Here is a 26447-nt window from a genome sequence, read left to right as displayed (position 1 = left end):
GGACCTAGGGCCATGGGCTTGCTCGGCAAGTGCTGTACACTGAGCTGCATCTCAAGCCCTGTGATATACATTTAAATTGAGCTCCTTAAAGCCAGGAACACTATGTCTCCAATAACACTATTCATGGGGTCTTTTACATTGTGGGTCCTTAATAAATGTGTCTCATTAGTGACTTGGATGAATGGAATGAATACATTATATCTCCAGAATGCTCTTCAAAAGAGCAGAAAGTTTCTGAGTTACAGGCATTTAGGAATGTGAATCTGGTTAAAATCAAGGACATTCGCATTTACAATAAGTTTCTGAAGGAAATTAAGCGGAGGAGAGAAGTATGCAGCTATTAAAATCCATCACTAAATGTCATCTTTAAAAGTAACTCTTGATCCACACACATTTAAAGTCAAGCATTAACAATTTCTTAGTGTTCCAGTAGTATGCGCTCCATTGTTACAAATATTTCTTCAACCTACTCAATCCTTACTTCCCACCCCTTAGTTTGAATTTTTTTCTGAAGTTGCATATGCAGGAGAAAGACTGTACCATTTTGTTGTACCAGATGGAAGACCTTTCTCGTCTTAGTGATAGACTAGATAATGAACAGTTTAAAATGCCTGCAGTTTCATATTGAAATTTCTAACTTTGCCTCAGTGAAAAGTACTTGATTTTGAGGGAGGTCATGTTTCTTCTTCTACATGGATAAAAGATGTTAGGTTGCTTACTTCTGTTCTGTTTTGAATGCTTGCCTCTGTGCAGTCGATGAACTCCAGAAACGGGTGAACCAGTCTGAAAATTCAGTCCCTCCTCCACCTCCGCCTCCACCACCATTGCCCCCTCCTCCGCCCAATCCCATCCGGTAAGTGCTAAGGGACTGCTGTGGCAGTGCTGGTGGTCACCTTTTTCTTTTGAACACCAGCTTATACTGAATCATGACAGGGTTGGTAAAAAGCGTAAAAGAGTGACGGTTGCTTCTCTTGGGAGAAAAATTAAAGACCAATGTATTATTCCCTCCTTGTAATATGTAGAGTATTGGCTTTAAAAAAAAAAAAACACAAACACTTGGTAAAGAAGTTCTCATGGCCAACGTGTTCATCTGTTGTTGACCTTGAGATTCCTTGTGGGTGTTCCAAACCCAGGATCTAGAATCTTGCTTTTTTAATCTTGGATAGTCCACTTTAAAAATTTCATTCCATTGCACTGGGATTTTCTTTGTAAAATTCCTGTAGGACCAAGGAATGTTTCCAGGATATTTTCATCATTTTCTCTCACTAATTTGAATTTTAAAAGTTGTAGTTGATTTACTTATTTTAAAAATAAAAGTACTGAGCTAATACCTAAGCCCACTAATTGTCACAAACTAGTAATTAATCTGGAAGTACTTGTTCTTTTTAATCCTTAGCCACACATTTAAATTTTGAATAAGGCTGAAAGAGGAACCTTTTATAAGGAAAATAATTTACACCTAAATTATTGGGAAAGGAAATCATATATGCAGACAGGAATTCACTGTTTCTGAAGACCAAGGTACATGATGGTAGTGAAGGGCCTCTCTGGAGCATCATGGGCTCAGGAGATCTAGAGTCATTTTTGGCCTCTGTGGTTCCCCAGACTGCCATGCACAATTAGAGAAGACAGCCTACCTGCAGTGGTGACCACTTGCCTCCTCAGGCCACAGCGTTAGGTGCTTTGTGTACTTTATTCCTGAACAAATGGTATTTAAACTTTTGCAAGATTTTTTAACTTTCATTAACTCATGCGATTTGTTTAATCCTTTCACACAGAGAGGCCATTTGTTCCTGCTTTGCACCTTTGCTGATCCATCTGAATAGAATGTGTAGCATGTTCCTCCCACATGACTATGAAAATGGAACTTTGCCTTTTAAAAAGATTCTCATTACTTTTCCTTACTGAGTAGGGGATGACATAATCTACTTGAAGCCATTGAAGTAGCTAAGGCTAAATAATTTTTACACGTGATCGATCCAAGAGTTAATTGAAAGAATTTCAGGTATTTTAAATTCTTTCTCTCCTGGGTAGCTAAATCTGTAGGAGATATTCCAAATTTGACATTTAAAATTAGACATTCATCTCTTTGATCTTACTCTAAGGTCTAGAATTTTGAGCTGATAGGAAAGGTCACTTCTCTGAGGAGGGAAAACTGTTAAAAAGCAATTACAATCTTGCTGTTGGCCTGTAATTTTTAGTCTCAGAAATGTTGAGAGCCCCTAGAATTAAAAGTAAAGTATTACCTAAATAGATTTTTTTTTTCCCCCAAAGAGTACTTTACAAATAGACTGAGAAATGGATATAAGTTCAGGACTTCGTATATCTCAGACATGAACTCTTTCATAAGCCTCTTTCAATACAATTTTTATTGAATAATATGAATGGCTTATATTTTAAGATGAGTTTAAATAGTAGAGGAGATAATTTTTAGAAATTTTTTATGCATGAGAAATACTTTCTTGTCAAAGAAACATATTTGCATGTGTTTTAAACGTTTTGATGGACTTCAAACCTGTCAATCAAGGTTTTCCAACTTTGTTCCTGAGCCATGTGCTTTATTTACCCTGGTATAGATAATAGGTAGAAGGGAAAGTGTGTTGGGGGTTGAGGGCTAAGACCCATAGCTTAAGTGGCTTTATTACCTTTTAGGAGAAAGAGGAAGAGCCATACCTTATTCATTTTGTATCAGAGGAGTATTTTAGTCAGCTTTTTTGGCACTGTGACCAGAAGACCTGACAAGAACAATTAGAGGAAGAGAAGTTTCTCTGGGGCTCCTGGTTTCAGAGGTGACAGCCCTTAGATGGCTGATACCATGGCTCTGGTCCCAGGCAGCACATCAGGGGAAAGGTGTGGAGGAGGAAAGCAGCTCAGGACATGGCTATCAGGAAACAGAGCTCTGCTCACCAGGTACAAAATGTGTGCCCCAAAGGCACACCCCCAGTGACCTACCTCCAGCCATTCCCTACCTCCCTACACTCATCACCCAGTTAATATTCAAGTGGATTAACATACTGATTAGGTGAAGGCTTTCATAATCCCATCATTTTACCCCTAAACTCTTTTGCATTGTCTCACTTAGGAGCTTTTGGGGAACCCCTCGACCTAAATAACAAGGAATGTAGGAAGGACAGGTCCTGGACAAGTACGGTTCCTGGGGAGAGGGCTGGGTACATTAGTTAGAATTCTCCAGACCCAGCAGGAGGTGTGAGTACAGATGTAGATGTCAATAGCTATAAACAGAGTCATGTATTGTTAACAATGGAGATTCCGTCTGAGAAAAATGCAAATTAAGACAGTTTCAATCTGCAAACATCATGCTGTATACTTACACTAACTAAGATGGTTATGATGTCACTAGGCAATAATATACTCTTTTGGGAGCATCACTGTATATGTGATCTGTCATTGAAACATTGTTATGTGGCACATGACCAAGTAGAGTCAGTCATTCATTACAAGGAACTGGTCCAATATAGTTGTGGGAGGCTTATAAGTCACACGATCTGTAGGGGAGTCAGCAAGCTGGGACCATAGAGAAAGAATGGTAGTACAGTTCCAGTCTGAGGCTGGAGCCCTCAGAACCTGTGGCATAGATCCATTCCAGAGGCTGGCAGGCTCAAGATTCAGCACGTGGTGATGGTTCAAGTTTGAAAGCAGGAAAAGGTTGATGTTCCAGTTTGAAGAGTGTCAGGCAGGAGCAGTTCTTCCTTACTGGGGGAAGGGCCAGCATTTTTGTTGTGCTCACTGTTGGAAGAGGCCCCCTACATCAGGGGGGGTAGTCTTCATTGCTCAGTCTTCTGATTAATTAAATGTTAATCTCATTTAAATCACCCTCACAGAAACACCCAGGACACCTTTGATCAAATATCTGGGCACTCTCTGGCCCAGTCAGGTTGACATACCATGTTCCATAGTTCATAGGATATTGTGTCTTCCACTTCTAACAAGAACAGTTCTTGAAGAACTACGAGGTAGAAATCACCACTGAATAATTCCATGTAGGGTGACAGTTGTTTGAAGCTTGATATGGTGAAGTTGAAATGGTGATGCACAGAGGCATAATTTTCTTGCCTTTATTAAATGCACTTTTGTCTTGTCTACATATGTGTCCTGTAGGGATAGAGAAAGGCATCATACCTTTCTTCACTGGTGGTAAGGGTCACTGCTGACACTCCTATTAACAAAAGACAGGCTAACAAGAGATAAGCAAAACCATTTTACTTATGTGACACAAATGTCTTGAGAGTAGAGTCCCAAAGACCTAGGGGAAACTGTTGATATGCTTAGGTTTAAGGAGGAACAGCCAGCCACATGGAAATGAGACTGGAGGGAGGGGTAGAGCTAATGGTAGTAGGCCAAGGAGGGACCCAGCAAGGCCTGTGTGTTCAGTAGTTCCTGGCCTCTGTAGCATTCCTTCCTCTTGAGGATAAGGTTGGACCCCTCTGAATGAGAGTGTCATGGCCTACTGTCAGACAAGTAGGTCAGAGGATCTCGTTATGGCCAGTTCCTAAATAGAAAGACCAGGGAAGGTTAGAGTATTATTGCTAGTTTCTGTGTCCTACCTACTTCTGGGAGAAGAAGAGGGGCGGGAGACAGGAGGGCAGCAGAAGGTCAGAGAGACCCTCCAGGGCCATCTCAGTGTCCTTCAGTTTAAAGTACTAAGCATGCCAGGGTGCTGTACTTTGTAGTAGTGTGTTCTGAAACCCAGTGGCCTCTATACTACTATAAATATCAGTGTGGCCTGTTGTTGAAGTTTGTGTAATTGGAATTTTCATATGTCCATTGTGTCTTCCTCTTCTTACACCACAATAGATTCTGACTCTCCGTGTTATATTGTGTGACTGAGGTTCATTCCTGTGCATGATATGTAATCCACTTGATGAATGTCTCAAAAGGTGCTTATCCATCACGGTGCTGATGGGCATCTGAGTCCTTACCAGTGCAGGGAATTATAGAAATTCAGTGTGATATTCTTGCACATGTATCCTAGAGCACAAGTGCTTGCTTTCGATTCTGTGAAGTCTGAGGTTGTGGATTCTCTGGATCACAGGATATGTACATCTTCAGCTCCACCAGATAATGCCCATTTTCCAAAATGGCACTATCAGTGTATATACCCTTGTGGTTTGAGAATTCTTCAGCACCAACACTTGATCTTATCAGACTTACTTTTTTTTTCATACTTGATGAGCAAGTAGTGATATCTCAGTATGGGTTTAACTTTTGTTTCCCTAAAAATTAAGGGAATCAGACAGCTTTCTTGTTTGTATATCAGAAACTTGGATGTCCTTCTATAGTAGCTAAATATTTTTGTCCATTTTTTTATTGTGTTGTCTGCTGTTTTCATTGATTTTTAAAAAAAATTATTTTGTAACTTGTCTTTCTTAGTCCTTATAATATCCTTTAACACATGGAGGTTTTAAAACTTTAATGTGGTTCAATTTATCATAATTTGAATTTTATATACTTTTTAAAAATAGGCTAGAGAAACAGTGGTCTAAATATATTTTATCCTTAAATAGTTGGTCTATCGCATATAGATTCAGATATTTTTATGCCAATATTTGACAAGTAGAGATTTATTGATAACATATATTGCTTTTTTATATGAAACATTTCCTAATTCTCTCATCTCTTCTTTTTCCCCAAAATGTAGTAAATCGATAGCCATTTCTGAATTTTACATATGAATTTTTACATAGTGAATTTTTCCTGTATCTGTTTTCCTTTGTAAATATGTATGCATTGTCTCAGTAACCATAGCAGTCCCTTCCTCTGGTGATTACTTTGGTTTTGCACAGAAAGAAATGAGACATATTTCTTTCCCTCAAAAAGATGAAAAAATTTAACAGTATCAAAAATGAAAGTAGACTACATAAATTCTGTGTTCATGCATCTGCAGAAGAGTTGGACTTTGATTATTTAGGATCTGTACATTTTTATCTGTTGGATCGTAAGGTACATAATAATCTCCAGTAAGATCTGTTGGTCTTTTTCTTTTTACCAAAGATCCCTCATGTCCATGATCCGGAAACGGTCCCACCCCAGTGGCAGTGGTGCTAAGAAAGAAAAGGCAACTCCACCAGAAACAGGTAAGCATCATGTCTGTCTGGGTTACCTTAAGCAGTTGGTGATGTCAACTTTTCAACAGTTCACACATTTGTCATATGAATAGTGTGACTTTGTGAACAGGTTTTTGGAAGAGTGAAAGCAGCTGTAAGAGTGAAGCAGGTGGCCGGGGGTAGAGCTCAGTTGGTAGAGTGCCTGCCTTGCATGCACAAGGCCCTGGGTTCAATCCCCAGCACCAAAAAAAAAAGAAAAAAAGAAAAAAAGAAAGAGCGAAGCAGGTAACTGTCCTTGCCTTCCTGCAGTCGATTGATTGGAGGAGATAAGTGCATGCACATGGAAGGTACACTGGGAAATATGTTTTCATTAAAAACCAAGTACTTTGGGGTGTAACAGGCAGTGATCCCAAATGAGGGATTAGAGGAAAGACTTTGTAGAATTGAGAGCAAGCGAATGGGACTTTATCAGGGACTTAAGAGTGGACTACAACAGTGTCAGGTACTGGAAATGTAAGATATAAAAGTCACATTCCACTGTGACTACACATAGTATGAACAAGTGAGCATCTGTGCAAATATGTGATTGTTTAAATACAGGTTTTGGCGAGTACAGTGGAGGAGGAGTACAGGTTTCTTGGAGGTTATAGAGTGGACCTCTGGTGTCAGAGGTGATGCTCAAGCTGAGTGGCCATACATTTAGGACATCGGGGTGAGGTGTTCAGGGTCAGTGCAGTCCAGGTAGTGAGCAGGATGTTCAAAACTGCAAAGTGAGGTGGGAGCTTGGTGTGCTAGAAAACCAGGAGAGCACTGCTAAGGTTGCAGCATGGGAGCCCAAGAGGAGGATTGACAGTAGGCAGGAGCCAGATTCTGGAGGCTAGAGAGAAGATTTTGGAGTTTCTCCTAAGAGCAGGAGACTTTTTATTTTTTTAATATTCATTTTTTAGTTGTAGTTGGACACAATACCTTTATTTATTTATTTATTTTATGTGGTGCTAAGGATCCAACCCAGGGCCTCACACGAGCCAGGCAAACGCTCTACCACAGAGCCACTACCCCAGCCCTAGAGCAGGAGAACTTTTAAAATAGGGGTGTAACATGATGAGGTTTGTCTTTTCTAAATTAAGAAAAAAATCACTGTCTGCAATAAGTAACAGAGAATAGACTGTAAAGGATGAGAATAGACAAGAAGAGATTGTAGCCATTCAGGTGGATGTTGACGGTGGCTTTGATCAGTTGGTGGCATGATGGATGAACTCAGGAACTGCTGAGAGAGGCAGAATACACAGGACTCTGGAAGTCATTGGAGATGGAGGAATAGAAGACAGCACCAGTAGACAGAATGGAGGGAGAAGATGCACAGAGCTGTCAGCAGTTTGGGGGCAGCCACTGTGACAGCAAAGGCTTAAAATTGCAGGGCCAGACCTTGCTCCTTTTGTTAAGGTTTGGGCCTTCCAGGAAACTGAGGCAGCACACAGGCCCTCCTTCAAACTCAGATTTTTGTGATCAAGTCAGAAAGATTACAGATGTGTAACTCAGAATAACAAGCATGAGTTTATTGAGGGACAGGAAAAGGGAAAGGGGACACTATCAAGGGAGACGTCCTCTCAGGAGAGGGATAGCATGCCTCTCCTGAACTCTAGTTTTATTGGGAATTCCAGAGAAGTTTCCAGAGAGTCCAGCCCAGGTCCACCTCCTGACTTGTGACTGATAGCAGAATGACATCAGACTTTCAAGTCCCCATTGCCATGACAACTCTGGGTCACTTGGCCCATGCTGACTGGTTCTAATTGGATTCTTAACCATACATTCTTACAGATTTTATGATTAGAAGGAACTATCTTTATATCCTTGAGCTCTGGAATCTGATCTGTGAAAAGAGTCACAAAAGTCTCCCCCTTCAGGGTAACTTGGGTTCCTTTTTTTTTTGGTACTGGGGATTGAACTCAGGGGCACTCGACCACTGAGCCACATCCCTAGCCCCATTTTGTATTTTATTTAGAGACAGGGTCGCACTGAGTTGCTTAGCGCCTTGCTCTTGCTGAGGCTGGCTTTGAACTCATGATCCTCCCGTCTCAGCCTCCTGAGCTGCTAGGATTACAGGCATGTGCTGCCGTGCCCAGCTTGGGTTCCTTCTATCAACATTATTTGGGGCCTACTTTTCTCCTGCAGATAACAGGTAGTCTGCTGAGGAATGTGATATATACTATCCACTTAAGCCAGATAGGGCTGCAGGTAAACTGATTTTTGGAAAAGAAAGCATGTAGAGATCAGCACAGTAGGCCCACTTTATGGAATTATCCCCTTAGCCTCCTGTTCCCACCACTCACTTCTGTCCCTATCACTTTAGGCCTGTAGAACCTGACCTATTAGAAAGCATCAGCATTTGCCTAGATGGAGCCCAGGTATACACATGAGCTCCTTCTAGAACCTCTTTTCCCCACTTCAGGCCAGCTGTTGCATGTCATTGATAGTGTGACAATTTCTGATCATAGATCTAATTGTGTTGTCCTACATTTTATGACGTGCTTCTCCTTGCACCAGCACAGAACTCACATTTTATATTCTGCCTATAGATTACTTGTGTGTTCCAGGAGCTTCCTTCTCCTCTTCCTACTAATTAGTATTAATAATACAAATGAATGGCTCATTAGTATGAGTTACTATAACATTTCACTTTAATTTTTTTTTTTTTTTTTGGTGGTGCCAGGAATCAAACCCAGGACCTTGTGCATGCCAGGAAAATGCTGTACCACTGAGCCACATTCCCGATCCGACTTCATATTCTTTTCCTTTAAGTATTTAATGTCTTCCACTCTGGAGTCTGGTGTTGGAGATATTTCCAGTTACTTGTCTGCTCCATGAGCAGATTACAAGCTTTTTGCAGGTTTACTCTTCTCTGCAGCTGCCGACAGCACTCATGCTTTTGAATGGGTTGGGTTTGGATTTAGTCTTTTCTTTCTGATCAGGAACCTTGCAACACCAAAACAAATGAAAGCTGATTTCATCTCTGGGAATTGGCTTTCTATGCCTGCTTCCTGCTGCCCTTTGGAATCTGTTCTTCTGCATGTTTACCGGACTTTGAGGCAAATTCTGTTTTGCAAGAGGCATTGCAGGAATCTAAGCAGTCCTGAGGCTTTTGGTGATTTCCAGGGCAGCTCTGCTCTTGAGTTACGGGCTATTGATTTTGCCTGACACAGGAATGAATTTTTTTTTCATATTTTTAGGGGAATAATTAGTATATTTTCAAGGAGGGCAGTCAGAATAGAATGTTTTTTCCTTCAAAATAGATCACATTGTCTTGTCAATGTCAACAAAAAATTTAAGTATTTTTAATTTAAAATCTTTCTAATTAAAAAACGTATTCTAGAACTTCTTAACCCTCAGCATCAGGAGCCATAGTATTTTCCTCATGCAAATGACATTTTATTAACAATTGATGAAATGTGGCAGTATTTCCTCTCATATCCTTGAGCTATTGGATTGTTATTTTGGGAATCTTAAATAATTACTGACACAGAAGTTGCTCATGAGATTTTTGCAATGAAGAGACCTAAAAATTATGCAGCTTGAATGACATGTACTGTAGCTAGAGGTGGCCGGAGCAGCATCCTATCTGTCTGGCAGAGTGGTTACTGATAGTGTCTCCTTAATTGTGCACATGGTTATTAAATATACAGTGAACAAATGAGAGCATCAAATGTTAGGATCATCTGGGACATGTTGGGATTCTCATTTATAATGTAGGGACTGTCACACTATCACTGTGTTTTCTTTCTTATGTCAGTACTGTATGATGGCTTTTAAAATTTGGTAGATAAGGTTTTCAGGTTATAAGTGGGGAATTCCTAGGTTTTTTCCCTTAGAAAGCTTGGTAATAAATTAGGCCAGTGGAATATTTTAGTTGTAGTTTTAAGATCTGAGTAAAATAAATTATTATAAACTTTGAAATTAATAGCGCTGATTGTTTACAAGAATATTTAGTAGGTCAATTCTAAGATTTCAAAGTTATGCCTGCAGTTTATGATATATTTCAGGAATTAATTTGTTGATTTTATTTTAACCTCTCTGTGACTCAGCTTGCTAATCTCTATAACAGGCATAATAGTACAGTAGTCCTTCTTTTCTATAGTCTACTTTTCTGTATTTCAGTACCCTTGATCAACCACAGTCTGGAACTATTAAAGGAAAATTCTAGAAACAAATATAAGTTTTAAATTGCTTATTTAAAGTAGTACTGTGATGAAATCTCATGTTCCCAGTGTATCCACACTGTATATGCTACCAACACAGTGGAGAGAAAAAGACCACATTCACATGAGTTTTAGTACATTATGTTGGTACATAGTTCTGTTTTTGGTTATTATTGCTAGGCTTTCACTATGCCTAATTCAAACTGTATCAGAAGTGTGTATATATAGGGAAAAACATAGTATACAAATGGTTCAATACTTTCCAAGATTACAGGCACCCACTGGGGGTCTTGGAACACATTCCTGTAGGTAAGGGAGAAATACTATAATTCCTATTTTATGGAGTTGTTCTGAGGATTTCTGGGTCTCATAACATGAAAAATGTAGGACCCAGCACATAGACAACACTCAAAATGGTAGCTAAGGAAAATGGGCAAGATAGCACCTGCTCTATGGGAAGACAAGGAAAGTGCTGATTTCAGTAGATTCTAGCAATGTTGTAGTTAAGTGAATTTCTTTAACTCTGTGACTTTACAGAAAATTTAAATTTATTCAGCCACAATGTGGTTGTTTTTTTTTTTTTTTTTAAGAAATTTTGTACATCATGGCATAATGCCATGAGGGCTTTTTTTTTTTCTTTTTTAAAAGAAAGTTAGCAAAATAGAAAAATAATTCTGTGGGATTTAGAAATTTATTTTAGCTTCTTCTAGGTAGTAACAGAAGATTTTATTGAGTAACAAGGTGATGGTTTCATCTGTGGGGGTTTTTTTCCTCTCTTTTTTATTTTCTTTTGAGGAGCTAACTTATTTTTCAAGTGGGTCTTAAAATTTAAGCCCCAATTAATTACATGTAGCTTTCTGATCCAAGACTGACCTTGAAGCACTAACTCAAAGAACATTTGATTTTATTTTCCTGTGGCAGTTCAATAACATTAGACCTGTTGTCTTCATTTGTCCCTTTTCTTTAATCTCCAGTATCCTGCATATTTCTATTGTCCCACTGATTACATGCTTTTGTGAGACAATTACCAACTGCGTGATTGCAGAAAGAATTACAAAACATACCATGAGCTCTCTGTAGGCGATTCTTGCCAATTTATTAGAACTGCTTAATAGTTTAGAAGTTCATATAGATTGCTTTTTGCGATTTCAAAAACAGGGTCTGTGAGAGAGAAAGCTTGTGCAGCCAGCCTAGCTCTGCCCTTGTGTTGCGCCTGAGTAGGGAATCTGATAAGAGCGATTTCTTTTCCTTAAGACCAATTAAGCTTTTACATTTGAAAAAGGCTGAGAAATTAAAGCCTGGTTTATAATCTGTACACAATACAGATAGTGGCACTTCTCTGAATTATCACTATGATTCTGGCAAGCAAATATAAGAAACTACTTTAAATTCCTGCTATGTTAGATGCTGTAGCAGATTTGAATGGTGTTGACCATAATTCTCCATCTGTCTGCCTTAATTAGTTTTTGTATGGTGCATTTAATTGGGTTTCAGTCATTCCTTGCAGAGTGCTAATCTGTTTGTAGGCGGTGTTCCTATTGCCACGCAGCTCTTCCCAGTCTCACTCAAAATGGCAGCCTCTCTGAAAAATCAAATGTGTTTTGTAGCTATTTTCTCAGTTCCCAGGAATGAATCTCATACTCATGGCAGATGTGGGTTTTATCTCTCCTGATTTTGAACAGGGTCAGCAAAAGCACCAGAGTGTACAATAGAGATTCAGGTAGCACATGAATGAGCCGGTGAACAAACGAAATTTCACCCATAGCAATGTATTGTCTGTCCACCTGATGGTATTGGCGGACTATTGGAAGAAGATGCCCTTAAGGGCCCATGATTGATGGCCCTGCAGTTTTGTCACTTTTCATTTACTGGTGGATGTGTTCTACCTTTGGTGACCAGGTTTCCCATGTTGCCTGATAAAGATACTATTTTGACTTTTGAAGGGAAAATTGTTATTTGGATATTGAGAAATTTTAGTTCCCAGCTTTTTGGTGACTTCTTAGGATGACAAAATGCTCTTTGAAGTGAGGAGTGCATCAGCAGCCTGCATGACATGGTGAGTGTGGCAGAGATGCCGTCATTGTGCTGCTGCAGAGGTTGGGGGACCTCCCGATTCCCTCACTATTCTCCTGGGCACTCCTATATGAGGAAGGAATACCCGTAGTTAACCTGAGACTTTTCCAAAAGCACCAGCCAAAATTTAGGCCTCTGTGGCTCAAGGCCTAACACAAGTGCCAATCTGCTGGAGGGTACAGGTGTGATCTCCTCCTATTAGAAGCCAGCCTTTGGGGGTTATTTTCACTCAAATAGTAAACATATTAATATCCAGTTAAAGCCAAAACTTCAGAGGTCATCTGTCAGTTAAGTCCTTGTCAAGTACCATTTGTCAGGCAGTGTGGTATCTACTGAAGGCACCGACTAGAAGGTCCTCATGAGACACTCCAATTTAATACATTGGCTGAGTTAAATGGAGATAAACAGAACTTCTAGAACCACATCAGTGGTGACAAGTGTTCCAAAGTGTTTCTGTGCTTTTGGCCAAGATATTCTACAAGAGAGAGGTTTAATCAACAGGTTTAAGCTAAACTCAGTTGCATTCATCTAGTTGATATACATCTCAACAGGTTTATTTGTTTTGCAGCAAAATAATTCAAAGGTTAGATAATAGTTGAAATTTTTAATCACATTTAATTACCTAATCACAATTATTGCTGGCTGTATATTTTCTTTAACATAAAGAGCTTTAAAAGACTTGAAAAGGTTTGTTTAAATGTTTCCATTCCACATGATTCGTAAACAAAAGGTGGGAGTTTAAAAATAGATTTTATTTCTCTGCTATCCATCTTTTGACTATGGATTTCTTCCAACAAGAAAAACATCTCTTTGATCTTTTTTTCAAATAGGCTTTGGACTGATTTCTTTGACATAGAATGTATTGTAACTTATAGAAAAGAACTTTGAGGAAAAGATGAATGATTATTTGGAAAGGGACAAAGTCTCATTTTTAAAATACCTAGAGATATCCAAGTTTATTCTTATGTTGATGAATGAACAAAATCTACTTTAACCTAGGTGAAACAATATTTACTTCCATGTTACAAATTTGATCTTAATCGGTATAAGTTTTACTCTTCAGATCTTTTAAGAATTTTTTTTAAAAAAACCATTTCTACCTGGTGACTGCTAACTTTAGTAAATTATTATGTTCAGCAACTGTCTGAAAAATCACTGTGATTAATTACATAGTGCAATCTTCAGTCACCAAAGATAGGAATTAGCTGTTTTCTTGTAACCTAAGATGATTTATGTCTGTGTTCTTTGAACAGCGGAGGAAGTCACGGATCTGAAGAGGCAAGCAGTCGAAGAAATGATGGATAGAATTAAGAAGGGAGTTCATCTTAGACCTGTTAATCAGACAGCCAGACCGAAGGCAAAGGTATGCAGTGGCCACTTGCTCCTTTCCCCTTGATATTTCCTTTTTTTAATGTAAAAATTTGAAAGTTACAGGACCAACTTTTGAGTTTCAGATAAGGCTAAGGTATCATGAAAGCTTTTTACTTCTGTATAAGCCTGTTTTGGGGGGACTTTTTGACCCTTGGTGTGAACCTAATCAGGATAGAAAGTAAGCCATGTATATTGCAGGGAGCTGCTGTCCCCTCTAGAGGGACTTTGATATGTACTGTCACATCAAACAGGGATTAACAATTGTGACTCCCTTTCCTTTCTTTGTCAGGAATCTGCTGAGTCCTCTGTGCCAGGCACTGGGCCATGAGGCAGTAGACAGAACAGACAGCACTCTTGCCTTCTGAGGCTCCACGTTAGTGGGGTCACAGGATAAGGGGAGAGCAGAGCTAAGGCAGTACAGAACTGAAGGAGCGAGCGAGGATGGATGGTCTGCCTGTGCGACCTGTACCTCATCTGCTGTCTCCCAACCCAGAAGCAGCCAGCCCTCGGGGTCTGCCGAGGTGCTGAGTCCAGTCAGTACTGCTCCCCTCCCTATGTGTGTGTCACCTGGAAAGAGACCCAGTAACAGTTCTTGACATTTTTCTTGAAAAATGTTCTTTCTTTTTCTACTCTGATCAGGTGTGAACAGACAGGTTTTCTTCCTTCTTTCTCTTCCTTTTCACCAGACTTTCTGGTTTTTCTCTCTTGTACTCAAGGGTACCCCTCTGCACTTCCTGAATGTCTCCTGCTGTGGTGACTAGTAGTAATTCTGGTGAACTGTTAAGTGACCATTTTGTCACAGGCAGGCAAGATACTCAGGCAAGGAGGGGTGGCTGTGGCATGGCTGTGCATGGGTAGGTGATGAAAAAGAGGGCAGAATGACAGCTCCAAGAGTGGAGGTGCACCTGGTGGGACAGAAACTTCAGCCAACCAGGCAGAGCAGGGCAGTCTGTGCCCCAATGACCTGGAAGCCATTTCCCAAGCAAAGGTCACAAAATAAACCAGAAGGGAAGCAGTGTAGAATGACCATGGAACGGGTCAAGGGCTGGCATCAGGGCCCTGGCACTGCCACCAGCTTCCCTACAGTTTTTTCTGTACAAAATGGGGACAGCATCTGCCCTCTCTGATTCATGAGTTGTTGTCAGGATCAAATGAAATAAAATATGAAAACACTTTAGAAAATGCAAGGTCTGAGTGCTGTCTTAAACAGAATACATTCTTACGACTGTCGTGTCACAACTATTATGGAAAGAATAAGTAAAACCAGACTATTACTAGAGAAAAATGCAGTGTCATAAAGAAGCAAAATTAGTTTAGAGAACAATGTTGGAAACTTCTTAAACCGTAAGCAATTCATGTTCCACACGTACCTTTCATTTTCAGAATATCACTCTGCAATCTTTCTTTCCTCCCATGACTCTTCCAGCAGTTATACATGGTTTAATGTCAGTTCAAAATTGAGAAAACATCCCTTATCAGTGGATGCCGGGGTTATTCGCTGGTAACTATTAAACTGTGTAGACTAGGGCTGAGTGACCGCCAGGGTCACTGCTTGCTGGAGTGTGGACTGCCTCCCCAGTGCCACCAACGCTTTTCTAAGCCATCCCATGTGAGAGGCTACCAGAGGTGGCCACCTCAGGGCCGCTCACGGGGCGAGGCAGCACCTTCATGCCTCTCGCAGGGCAGTTTGTTCAGAAATGAGAGTTGAGGTGTGCACAGCTTCCCTGCAGGAGTCCTGCTGCCTTGGGAAATACTAATGTACCTGCAGGGTCTTGAAGTTCCTTGACATTGCAGTGGTGCCGATGGACAGCTGGAGTTGGTGTCTCAGAGCTTGGGCTCCACTGCGGGCGTGTGTGATTCACAGAAAACCCAGCCTATGGGAACTGAATGCCTCAGTTTTTTTCTATCTTCATTTTTTAAAAAATTGGAATGGGATCTTATTTTTTTACTATCTTTGGAGGGGAAAGGAATGTGGTGTTATTGATTGCTTCCCATTTCTTGAGTCTTTTTCTGGGCATGGGAGGCTCCAGGGTCCCATCACTATATCTTGCCAAGTTTTCTCTTTATCTCAATCCTTTGTGGAAGGAAGTGGGAGTCAGGGGATCTGAGGCCTTTCCTGAGCTGCTTTTCATAAGGGCCCAGGTTCAATTTGCCCTCCTTTAAGGTGGCTGAGAATTCAGAGACTGTTAGGTATTGTGGAATAGGCAGAAATTACCCAGAAGTTCATTTAAAATTATTTCATTGTTGGTGTGTCCAGAAGAGAGCTGGACTTGGATTCTAAACACCTGCCTCAAATCCTACCTTTCCTCGTGAGATGCAATAATTGGGCTGCCCCTCAGAGGCCCCTGACTGCTCTGGCAGCCAGGCATGCTAACGTGAGCTATATTCTTCCCAGTTCCTTCTCTCCTAACTCAGTCCTCTTGTGAGATTCATGAAACAAGACCTGCCAGTCCCTCCTGGAGCTACTGGAGCAGAGAGAGGCTTAGCCCCTCACCAGCTCCCTGCTCTGCACCCTCTTCTCTTTCTTCCTTGCTTATTGGCAGAGGTCCAGCCGTGCATGTAGAGAACAGTTGATATAAAAAAATTCTGAGCATTTTGGAACCAAATCTTTCAAATCTGATGTTTGCCAAATCTTTCCCATCTATGATGATAATCAAGAGGTACAAAATGATGTTTAGGAGATGGTAACACAAGCCCTTTTGTTTTAAATGTATAACTTCTAATTTTTGGTTCGATTCAAGCTTGGGGACATTAACATGGCTAATATTTTTTCCAAACCTTAAGATGTAGATGTAATTTAAAATTATATAGCCGTACATTGCACCAATATAAGCTGTCAACAATTTGCAATACAAAATATCGTTGGTAATTTTAAACTGAATAACTAGTAATTTTTTTTTCCTTCTCAAAATTGCAGCCAGAATCTTCAAAAGGCTCTGAAAGTGCAGTGAATGAACTAAAAGGAATACTGGTAAGAATAGATACTGGTTTATTGTTTAATTAATGGATAAAGGAAAGGAAAATATTGTTACTGTCTATTTTTTTATGGTGATTGTTTTGGTCTGTTTTATTTTCATTTAATTCACCTCATTTCCTTCGACAGCTCACTTGATTGTACTTATGGATTCCTCTATCGCATGTGCGAATAACGTATCAAATATCACTTTGCTCTTTCTACTCTGAAAGAGTGGTTACACTTCCACCAAAGTCATTGTTTCCTGTTCTTGCCCTCTAATCCTGGCATTGTAGCATGAAGGTCAAGTGTCTGGCCATATGTGGGGATCAGTACGTGTCTGTGAATAACAGCACTATAATAGATGGGTAGTGCTTTACATGGAGAGCGCTTTCCCTTGATGGGTGAAAGTGGGATTCTTGACACCTACATGTAAACCTGAGCTCCCACCCAGATATGTTCATCTCAGGGTCATAGTCTGCTTTTTCCCACAGTTGAAGCAATTATTTAGTGAAAAATTGGAGGGTACAATAAGAGACCCTTTCTATATGCTAATTTCATTTTCTAAAGGTAATTCATATTTGTTGGAAGTGTGCATAACGTCCATCTCTAGTTCTATTTCTGTTTTCCAAAGTGGGAGCTTTTTCCAATGGAGGAAATTGCTGCCCTCTCCAAATGTCCCTTTCAGAGACAAATACCTCACGTAGCAAGTGCTTCAGACACAGAGCTCTATTTTCAGACCCTGTTCCAGTCCCAATCCCCTTTATTTTGCACAGTGAGTCTGTGATGTGGGGGCGGAGGTGCGGGACTGATACGCCCCTGTTTGTTGTTACTGTGCTAATTATGCGTTGCATGCAGACATCACATAATGACGGCAAACAGAATTATTTTCATCAAGCGTGTCTTCAAACAGTAGACTTAACGTAGAATGGCTTAATTAGTTTGCTTTAGTTTTAAGTGAGTGGGATTAGCCCTGAAGAGAGGTGTATCACTGGCTAACAGTGGTGGTCTACCTACAGAATCAAGGATTAAAACCACTGAAAAAAAAGCGATGTGGTTATTATCTAATGGCTTCTTTAATCAGAAGATTTTGTTACCCAGTGTTCAGTTAAGGAGCACTGCCTAGGACAGTCCCTTTTATTGTCTGCATTAGGATGCTAATTAATGTTGATGAAGATGTCCCCAGGAGCACTATGAGGTGCTGGAGAGAGTTCTGATCCTCTCTATTAGTATAGAGAACATACTGCACTTGACTTATATGTTTGGTTTATTTTTAAAATTAGAAATTTATATGAGAAACATGGTAACACTTGATTGTTCAGGATACTCCCCTCCCTGACAGTTCTGGATGGTGGCAAGTTACTGGATCTCAGCAATACTTTCTTGGGGGAGAGGGAGGCCCAGAACAACATGACCCTTGTCAGGCAAGAGCTCTACCACTGAGCTACACCCCTAGCTCCAATGATATTCTTGAGTATAATATTCTCTATAATTTTTTGCCACTCCAAGGAGAGAAATTTGAGAAATTATTTACAAATTATAAAAATTTTAAAGTCATATTTTGCAAGTTGCTCCCATCCTTTTTGCCCTAGATCTATTATTAGATTGTTCTACCTTATTTGGCATTAGTGGATCTCTAGTAGTTATTATTTTGGCAATATAATTTCTTTGTATTAAGTATCTTTTAAAAATGGACCTCATGATCCTGTCCCCACCTCTGCAATAAGCTGCAACTCTCCTGTACCCCAATAGAAGTTTCTGTTGAGGGACAGCAGACTCTTTATAACTCCCAATCAACTGGAGTCAGGAAACTAGGCACATTCTTATGAGAGGCAGAACCAGCCCCCAGCTCACCCTGCTTCTGGTGCTTCTTGCCAGGATTCTGACTATTAGGATTATCAAGGGTAGTACCCAGCGTTACAATCACAGCAAATGAGAAGCAAATGTAGAAAAACACCAAAAAGCTCATAGTTTCATGCTGAAGTGGAGAGCAAGCACCTGTGTGTGCCAAGAGGCACTAGGAAATATGTGTTCAGTTAGTTCTCTTCCAGGACTGAACCAGGAAGCAGCTCAGTAAAGGATATTTTGCAGTGGAATGTGACTCAAGGTCTAACTAAGCCTTAGAGATTTGGTCGGCTGCTGAGCAAATCTCACATGAAGGAACAAATGTCTGATTTGGGGGGAGTTGGAAAACTCTACTCTATATTTTGAGTTGTACAATTTTTAAGGTATTAGTATGGTGCAACTCATTATTCCAAACCTACTTCCAGTTAATTTTTAAAGCTGTATTATTTTTAGATAAAATATGTATAGTTCATCTCTCATAGTTACACAAGTTTTAAGGTTTAGGAAATGACCGAATCACTTCAGTCATTTTAAAGCCACTCTAAGTGGCAGTGGTGATTCCTGAAGAATAAATCAATATAAATTAATCTAAATGTCTCAAATTCAGTTAGCTCCAAACCAAAGAAACAAAAACAACTTTAAACAAATTGTCTTATGGGTCTTTTTCAAACATTTTCAGTTTTTCAAAGTACATAGGAATTGTTGAACAGTTCATTTTGCCATCTGAGATCAGTCAGTGTAGTGAGCACTTAGCAAACATGGAGCCTGAGAGGGTTTCATGTTCAGGGTGGTGTGACGTAGAAGGAACCCTGGTTTGGGAATTAACAGAAGATTTTGTTACCCAGTGGTCAGTTAAGGAGCACTGCCTAGGACAGTCTGGACCTTGCCCAGACCCTTCAGCTCACCACTGAGTTTGAATTCTCTTTGTAAAATGAAGGAATTGTATGTACCACATGGTTAATGAGCCAATTTCTCATTCTCAAATTCTGTTATTCTACCATAGATAACCAAGATAATCTCCCATACTTTATGAGCTCAACTCTTTGTTTCTGCTGAGAGTTTAGAATCTTTGTCATCCACAGTTGCCTGTAGATTTAAAGTTTGCTTTTGTATTTGTTTACTCAACCACATCAGGCGGTAAGTGGAGGAAGAAGTTAGGCTCAAAGGTAAGAACTTGGAAAGTGGACTTCCTCCATCTCAGGTGTGACAGGATAACTTACTATAGTCAGGAATTTGGGGGAATAATTGTGTTATCCACATGAAAAAAACCAAATGATGTTGTGAAAGATAAATTTAACAATAGAAAATACCCTACACTTTTTCTTTGAATTAATACCAGCGATTAGGAAAAACCATAGTGTCCTTGACATTCAAACAAAGTATTAAATTTTATAAGTTATTTCAGTAGTGATAACTGTAAGTTTTCAAACATCTGGTAGCATATTATACAGATGGTATTAAGTATTATAAATACACATGATATGGGGATAGTTGTTCTAGTACACGCTTTTCAAGTTTTATAAAGTAGCTATAGTTCTGTTTTGTCAATGACAATCATACCTCACTCTGTTTCTCTTCAATAACTAAATACTGACCTGCAATGTTAAATTTAACAGGTCATCGTGGTTTTTAATTATAAAATAAGCTACTGTGGTATTATATATGATGTGACTTTCCTTTTCATATGTCTTATGAATTTTTGTAGTAAGTGCAAAGCAAAAAGAGGTACTTCCATAGAAAGAAGTACTATATTAAATATGAGCCTTATCTGATTGAAATATGAGCCTTATCTAAGTATTTCACACATGAGTTGTGAAGGTAGCTGACAGCAAAATAATATAGTCTCCTAATCTTATTAGTCAATTTCCCTCCAGACAGCAGGATACTTTTTTTTATAACTTCAAACAGATAGCAGGGGGTGGGGGAGTGGGGCACTTTTCCTAAACAAAAGCAACATAATAACCTATATCAATGTGAAATTTGTAAATGTCTGATTTTATAAGGACCCTTTTTTTTTTGTTTTATAGTCTAAAGAAGAAACACAGGTTACCGTTTTTTAGCAGGTAGAATTCTTAGAATCTTCCAGAAGTTGGCATTAGGGAGGGAACAGGAGTGAGACAAGAGCTTAGTGAGTTCAGCTGGTCAGACACTGGCGTGGTAATTAGCCTGGGTGGACAAAAGCTCCTTCTGATTCAGGCATGAAGTCTGGCCAGTTATATTGGACTTGAGTTCCTTTATCCTCTGATCAGAAGACCATGGTTCTCCTGGCTCCTCCCTCCACCCCAAGCCTCTGGCATAGCTGAGGAGAACCACTTCACAGAAAGTGGACCTTTCTTCTGAAAACCTGGTAATGTTGAAGTGCTACATCCTTAATCCAGTGGAGAAGCACATCACCCATATTCTCTACAAACCCTTGACTAGAAGTGGAGGTGGAAAGCATAGCTCTCCCTCTGTCGCAGGGGCAGGGAACCCCTGCAGGGATCTTTGTCTTCTTGGAAGTAGGTGCCAATTTAAGCAGGAGCACAGTGGGATGCTTCTCTTGTTTCCTCCAGTGTCTTCTGGGCCCTGCACAGTACCTCCACTGTCATCTCTGTTAGGAACATGGAGTTGGATGCCTCCCTGTGTACTTATAACTCTCTTCTTGCACACTGAAGTCAAGGTGTGATCAGGGCAGTCCTTCTTCAGACAGGCCACCTGGGAGAACATAGCCTGCTTCCTTTGCAGCCGCAACACCATTGTCACCAAGTGTGCAATGGGGGGTCCCTCTCTCTGAAGAATCAGCCACACACTTTTTTAGTGCCACAAGGATTTGGGTTCGGTGGCTCATGGCTGCTGTATCAAGATACCCTCCTAAGGTGAGTTTAATATATCCATTCTCTTCTCCACCGATCAACACGTATCAGAATCTTAAAGGTCATTGGGCAAGGACTTTCCCAGTGGTGAATTTCATAGTCATCTCATCATCAAGAGGTGTTCTCGTTCTGCTCTTCTGATGCAAAACCAGCATCTCCCTCGTCAGCAACATCTTCTTAAATGCTCAACCCTCTGTTGAGGATGTGCACATTTAAAATATATGTACAGCAAATTTGTTTCCTAATTCCATTCAAATTCTGGTAATGTTCTGTTGGTTTGATTTTTGTAATTTTTTGTATATTGTATTAAGACATTAACCTTTTTGTTTTTGTTTTGTTTTTACTTTAGGGGACACTTAACAAATCCACTAGTTCAAGAAGCTTAAAATCCCTTGACCCCGAAAACAGTGAAACTGAGTTAGAAAGGATTTTGCGTCGCAGAAAGTTGACAGCAGAAGCAGATAGCAGTAGTAAGCCGTTTGAATTCTCCATAGTTCTGCTCTTCACCTCTTCACCTCTTCCTTTAAATCCCTATTTAGCTTGAAATAATCTTTTAAAAATTACTGTTAAAATGCTTATTTTTAATATGAGTGAGAAGTAGTGGATGGGCAGAGGTATTCACGGATATCTCATAAGAACTCACATATTTTTATTCATTGGTATGTCTGTTTACTTATTCATTTGTAGGTAATCAGGCATTTATAGACCTGATTTGCTTAATGTGAGATGCCCTGGTGTTTGGCCAAGAATATAGCATTGAGTCCAGGCTCTGGAACCAGACTGCCTGAGTTTGCCTCCCATCTCTGTCACTTGCTTGCCGATTGTCCTTAGGCCTCAATTTCTTTATTGATAGCATAAGGACAATGTAAGCACTGTTCCATGGGCTTGTTCTCAGGGTTAAGGAAGTAAATACAGGAAAGGTGCTTAGCACTGTGCCTGGCCCAAGTAAGCACCTGATGATTGGTAGTTTTAGTAGTAATTACATATTAGTTACAAATGCAGAGAGACTATCTTTTCTCTTCATGGCCAACCCTGTCCCAGACTAAAGGTGTACCATCTGAGCAAGGCCTGGGCTCAGTATGGGTTCCAGTCATGTTAGCCACATTTTAGGCCTCAAAATGTATGCCAGAACTGACTTTGTATATCTTTGGTTGTTTTCATCAGCTTGGTCCTGGGAATTAGCAGAAGCCTTTATGAGGTTCCCCCTTGTGGAGGTGGAGGTGGAAATACAGCCATAGCCGATGGGCTGAATCTCCTAGGCTCAACTAGGTTGATTCTATATAGTCCATTGTAACTTTTAAATCTGCAAACAATTGAGCCGTGTTGACCAAATTTAAGTTGTAAGAATATTAAAGATGGGATTTTGATGACTAGCTTCTAGTTTTTTTTTTGTTTGTTTTTGCAGCACTGAGGATTGACCCCAGGGGCACTCTACCACTGAGTTACATCCCTAGCTCTTTTAATTAATTTATTTGTTTTAGACAGGGTCTCACTAAGTGGCCCAGACTGGCCTCAAACTTGCATTCTTGCCTCAGCTGCCTCGGTTGTTGGAATTCCAGGTGTGTACCACCCAGCTTCAAGCACTAGTATTTTTTTTAAAGACTTTACTTACACAACTGAGTGAATTGATTCCTTGAATCAAAATCTGCAACATTCCAGCCAAACTTTATTATAAAAGGATGAAGCCTCTGTTGTTGTTGTTTTAAATTTAGCTATTCAGTCTGCAGTTTGGTTTGCAAATCCTGTTAAAATCCTGCAAGGACTCTTCCTTTTAATCCCTAAAATAACCACCTGTCAGGAAATTTAAAGGGGTGCATGAGACACTCTTTTCTTAGGTTGCTATACAAGTGTTTATGCAGCTTCTATATGAGTTATTACTCATCTGGTGTCTTGTGCTTGAGTCACTCATTCCAGTATTTCAGCTTAGTGTTTTAGGACTTTGTGGGTGACATTTTAGTTGCTGTCATTTACAGTTCGTGCTTTGCCATAGACCTTTTTGTTCCTCCAGAAGTATTTCTTCATTCACAAATTTGAACAAACATGCAACTCTCACAGTTTCAGTTAGTTTTCATTGGAAGAAATGAGGATCCACTTTCATTTTAGTCAGATTGGAAATAGGAATAATTCTAAGTGGAGAAAGGAACATATTTTAGAGGCGTGGTGAGGACCTTTTGTTTTATCTGATTATATTTCACCAGTGTCCAAATAGTCAATGTATCACTTGAGGGAAGTTAGAGTTAATGATATAAATTCAGTAGAATCACTAATAACATGAATAGAGAAATAAGAACTATCATTGGTGAGGTGAAGTGGAGATATACTGAGAGAGTGACTTGTAATTGAACAGAAATTTTCTTTGAGCTTCCTAATAGCCAAGGGAAAAAGGGAAACAACAGACTGGCAAGCTCTCTTCATCCAAATGAAATCATACCATTGTGGTGCAGACATTTTCCTTGCATCAGTCTGGAAGAGGCATTTACTCCCTGCATCTTTTTCTAGAGGTCATGGACTGGCAAAGTGTAAAGTTCCAGGGAAGAGATTGAGGAAGCAGCGGAAGCCTGGCAGCTGCGTGGCAGGGGTCAAATGACAGAGCTGAGGTCTTGGATTGATTTGTGCCTCTGGTGCAGAGAAGTCTTTGACATTGTTTGCTTCTGCACACAAAATCGTACAGAAAAGTAGATGGGAGGACACCCTGGACAAAGGAAGTATCAAAAGGGAGGTGGTCCAGACTGGGCAGGACTCAGATCCTGGGTTGGAGGGTGTCGCCCCCAACAGCCGGGCATGCACCATTGTTTCTTGAGTTTTTCTTCTGGTGCTGAGTGATGTTCCCCTGCTTTCCTTAGCCTTGGAGCCTGCCAAACTGATGACTTAAAGATCAGCCAGTGCCTCTTAGAGAGCATCGGTTGGCTCAAGCAGGGTGCAGCAATAATAATCTCAAACATGGTGCATTTTTTAAAATTTCTTTTTGTATGTAAGAAAAATAAGAGCTCTGGCTCAGCTCACTACTCTCCCTCCTTTTGATTTGGCTTCAGTTGCAGAACAAGCAGCAGGGTTGGTGTGTTCAGAAACGCATCACGCCTTCCCACAAGGGCAGATTGTTTCAAGCTATCTAGGGCTGAAGTCATCAGTTACCCGGAGGCAGAAGAGAGCTGCTCTGCAGAAAGTCTGGATTCAGCTTCTTTTCTGTGTTTCCAGGAGCTAGCGCTCTGGGTCTTTCTGCCCTTCTCTTTTTACTCTCACACCCCCTGCAACACAAGGCTTAACAGAGCCAAAAGGAAAAGGCTTTTTCAATCTGAATATTCAGTAGTGTCACCAACCGTCTGCCCAAATGGTTCAGATGAAATATGTAAGGAAGTTACACACCAATGCTTTGTGGGCTGGCACTCTCTCCAGTCTGGAGGGTTGTGTCTCCCAGGCAAATAATTTTAGCCAAATTTAAGAATAAAATTCCAGAGGTAAATATTAATGACCAGGGATGAGCTAGCATTTTAGACTGTACCTACCAGAAGCTTCCATCTTGAGAGATGATCTGACATCTCTTATGGATATGGAGACTCCCAAATTATGTCCTCCTCTTAGTATTACCTTTCAAGGTTGTTCTCAAACAAATTTTTAGAAATTGTCATTGAATTTTCATATTTATGGCTTATCTCATAAATCTCTTTGTTTCAAAAGCATGCCTTCTGAAGTTTCAGGAAAGACATACTGGAAGTTTGCTTTAAGGAAAAACTGCCTTGGATACAGTCTTCCTATAGAAAGACAGAAGGAAGCCAGGATGAGGTGTTGTTCACATGCCCAGCATTTTTAGACCAGTTTGCCAGTAATTTCAATAACAAGCCCTATTGTAGTTGTTAAATGCCATCCCAAAGAACAGAAAAGTCAAAAAGGTAAACAGCCAAACCCTTTGCCTCTTAATTTTCATAATCCTGTGTCTGTATTTTAAGAGGCAATAAATCCACTTACTTCTCATTCACATTAAAATGAAAATGTTCATAAAAGCTGTTTAATGCTCAAGAAGCCTTCATGAGCCTTTTAAAAAGAGCCTTTTGACATCGTTCCATTTTCCATGTAAAACACAGAGCCAAGTTTTGGGAAGAATTAACTCTTGAAAGGCAAGATGGCTTGGGCAGGGCTGCCAGAAAGCCATCCTCTGGGGGCAGAAAAGAGTTTTCGCAGTTCCAGGGTCACTGCGGACTCTGGTCCTCGAGGGAGCCATGGCTGGGGTTTGTGGTTTCCCAGAGCTCTGTGCACAATTCCTCAGCGTGTTCCTGGTACTTTGAAAAGCAGCAGCTGATTTCCAGTAGGAACACTTTCAGCATGCTCCTGAAATTTTTTAACCAACTTGTCCTTTTCACTTCTTGAGGGTTTTCACCTAATCTGTTTTTCAGTACCATATTAATAAGCATCACACAGAATAATTAAACTTGAGGTATGTGTTTGGTTTTAAGGTCCTACCGGGATATTAGCCACCTCAGAGTCCAAATCCATGCCAGTGTTGGGTTCTGTATCCAGTGTAACAAAAACAGCCTTGACCAAGAAAACTCTGGAGGCAGAATTCAACAGTTCGTCCCCCCTAACACCTGAGCCAGGTGAAGGGCCCCGTAAATTGGAAGGATGCACAAGTTCCAAGGTTACGTTTCAGTAAGTAACGATGCTCTTTACTAAGTAGTATATAGAAGAATCTGTAATGACTAACGTGTGTTTGTTTGGTTTGTTTCTCTTCAGAGAGGTTTTGATTTGGCTAGACAGTTCTCTTCCTCCTTCCTTTGATGAGCCAACTTTTGCTTCTGAGCACCTGCCCCAGAGCTCTCCTTCAGATCCAGAGCAAATACCATGTCTAAAGGGAATTCCTTCCCTAACCTGGTTTGGCAACAGGTTCTTTTTCTACACAAAGAATTGACCTGGCTGATACTCAAATTCCATATCAGGAGACACCTAGTCCTTCAAAGTTAAATGTTAGGTTCATCTGTCTTTCATGGTTCCTGAGCAGCCGGAGAAGGTGCTAGATCTTGCAGAGGCCACTTTGAAGCGTTCTTTTGTACAGACTTATTTCCTGGTCCTCTGTGAAAGATGTGCCTCCACCCTGCTGTATCCT

The 26447-nt window shown here is 40.3% G+C and overlaps 1 protein-coding gene across 1 annotated transcript in view; it reads left to right on the top strand.

Moving 5' to 3' along the window:
- Positions 1-26447, top strand: part of Shtn1 (shootin 1) — an 80030-nt gene that overhangs the window by 39334 nt on the left and 14249 nt on the right. Inside the window, exons 10-15 of the mRNA XM_026389127.2 lie at positions 754-853; positions 6013-6095; positions 13585-13694; positions 16620-16673; positions 21702-21822; positions 25801-25993. Coding sequence (XP_026244912.2) covers positions 754-853; positions 6013-6095; positions 13585-13694; positions 16620-16673; positions 21702-21822; positions 25801-25993 — 661 coding nt within the window. The remainder of the gene's footprint in view (positions 1-753; positions 854-6012; positions 6096-13584; positions 13695-16619; positions 16674-21701; positions 21823-25800; positions 25994-26447) is intronic.

This window comes from Urocitellus parryii, chromosome 5 (assembly GCF_045843805.1).
Source record: "Urocitellus parryii isolate mUroPar1 chromosome 5, mUroPar1.hap1, whole genome shotgun sequence".
Lineage (NCBI taxonomy): Eukaryota > Metazoa > Chordata > Mammalia > Rodentia > Sciuridae > Urocitellus > Urocitellus parryii.
The sequence above is the reverse complement of the archived record's forward strand: the minus strand, read 5'-3'. Positions and strand labels throughout refer to the sequence as shown.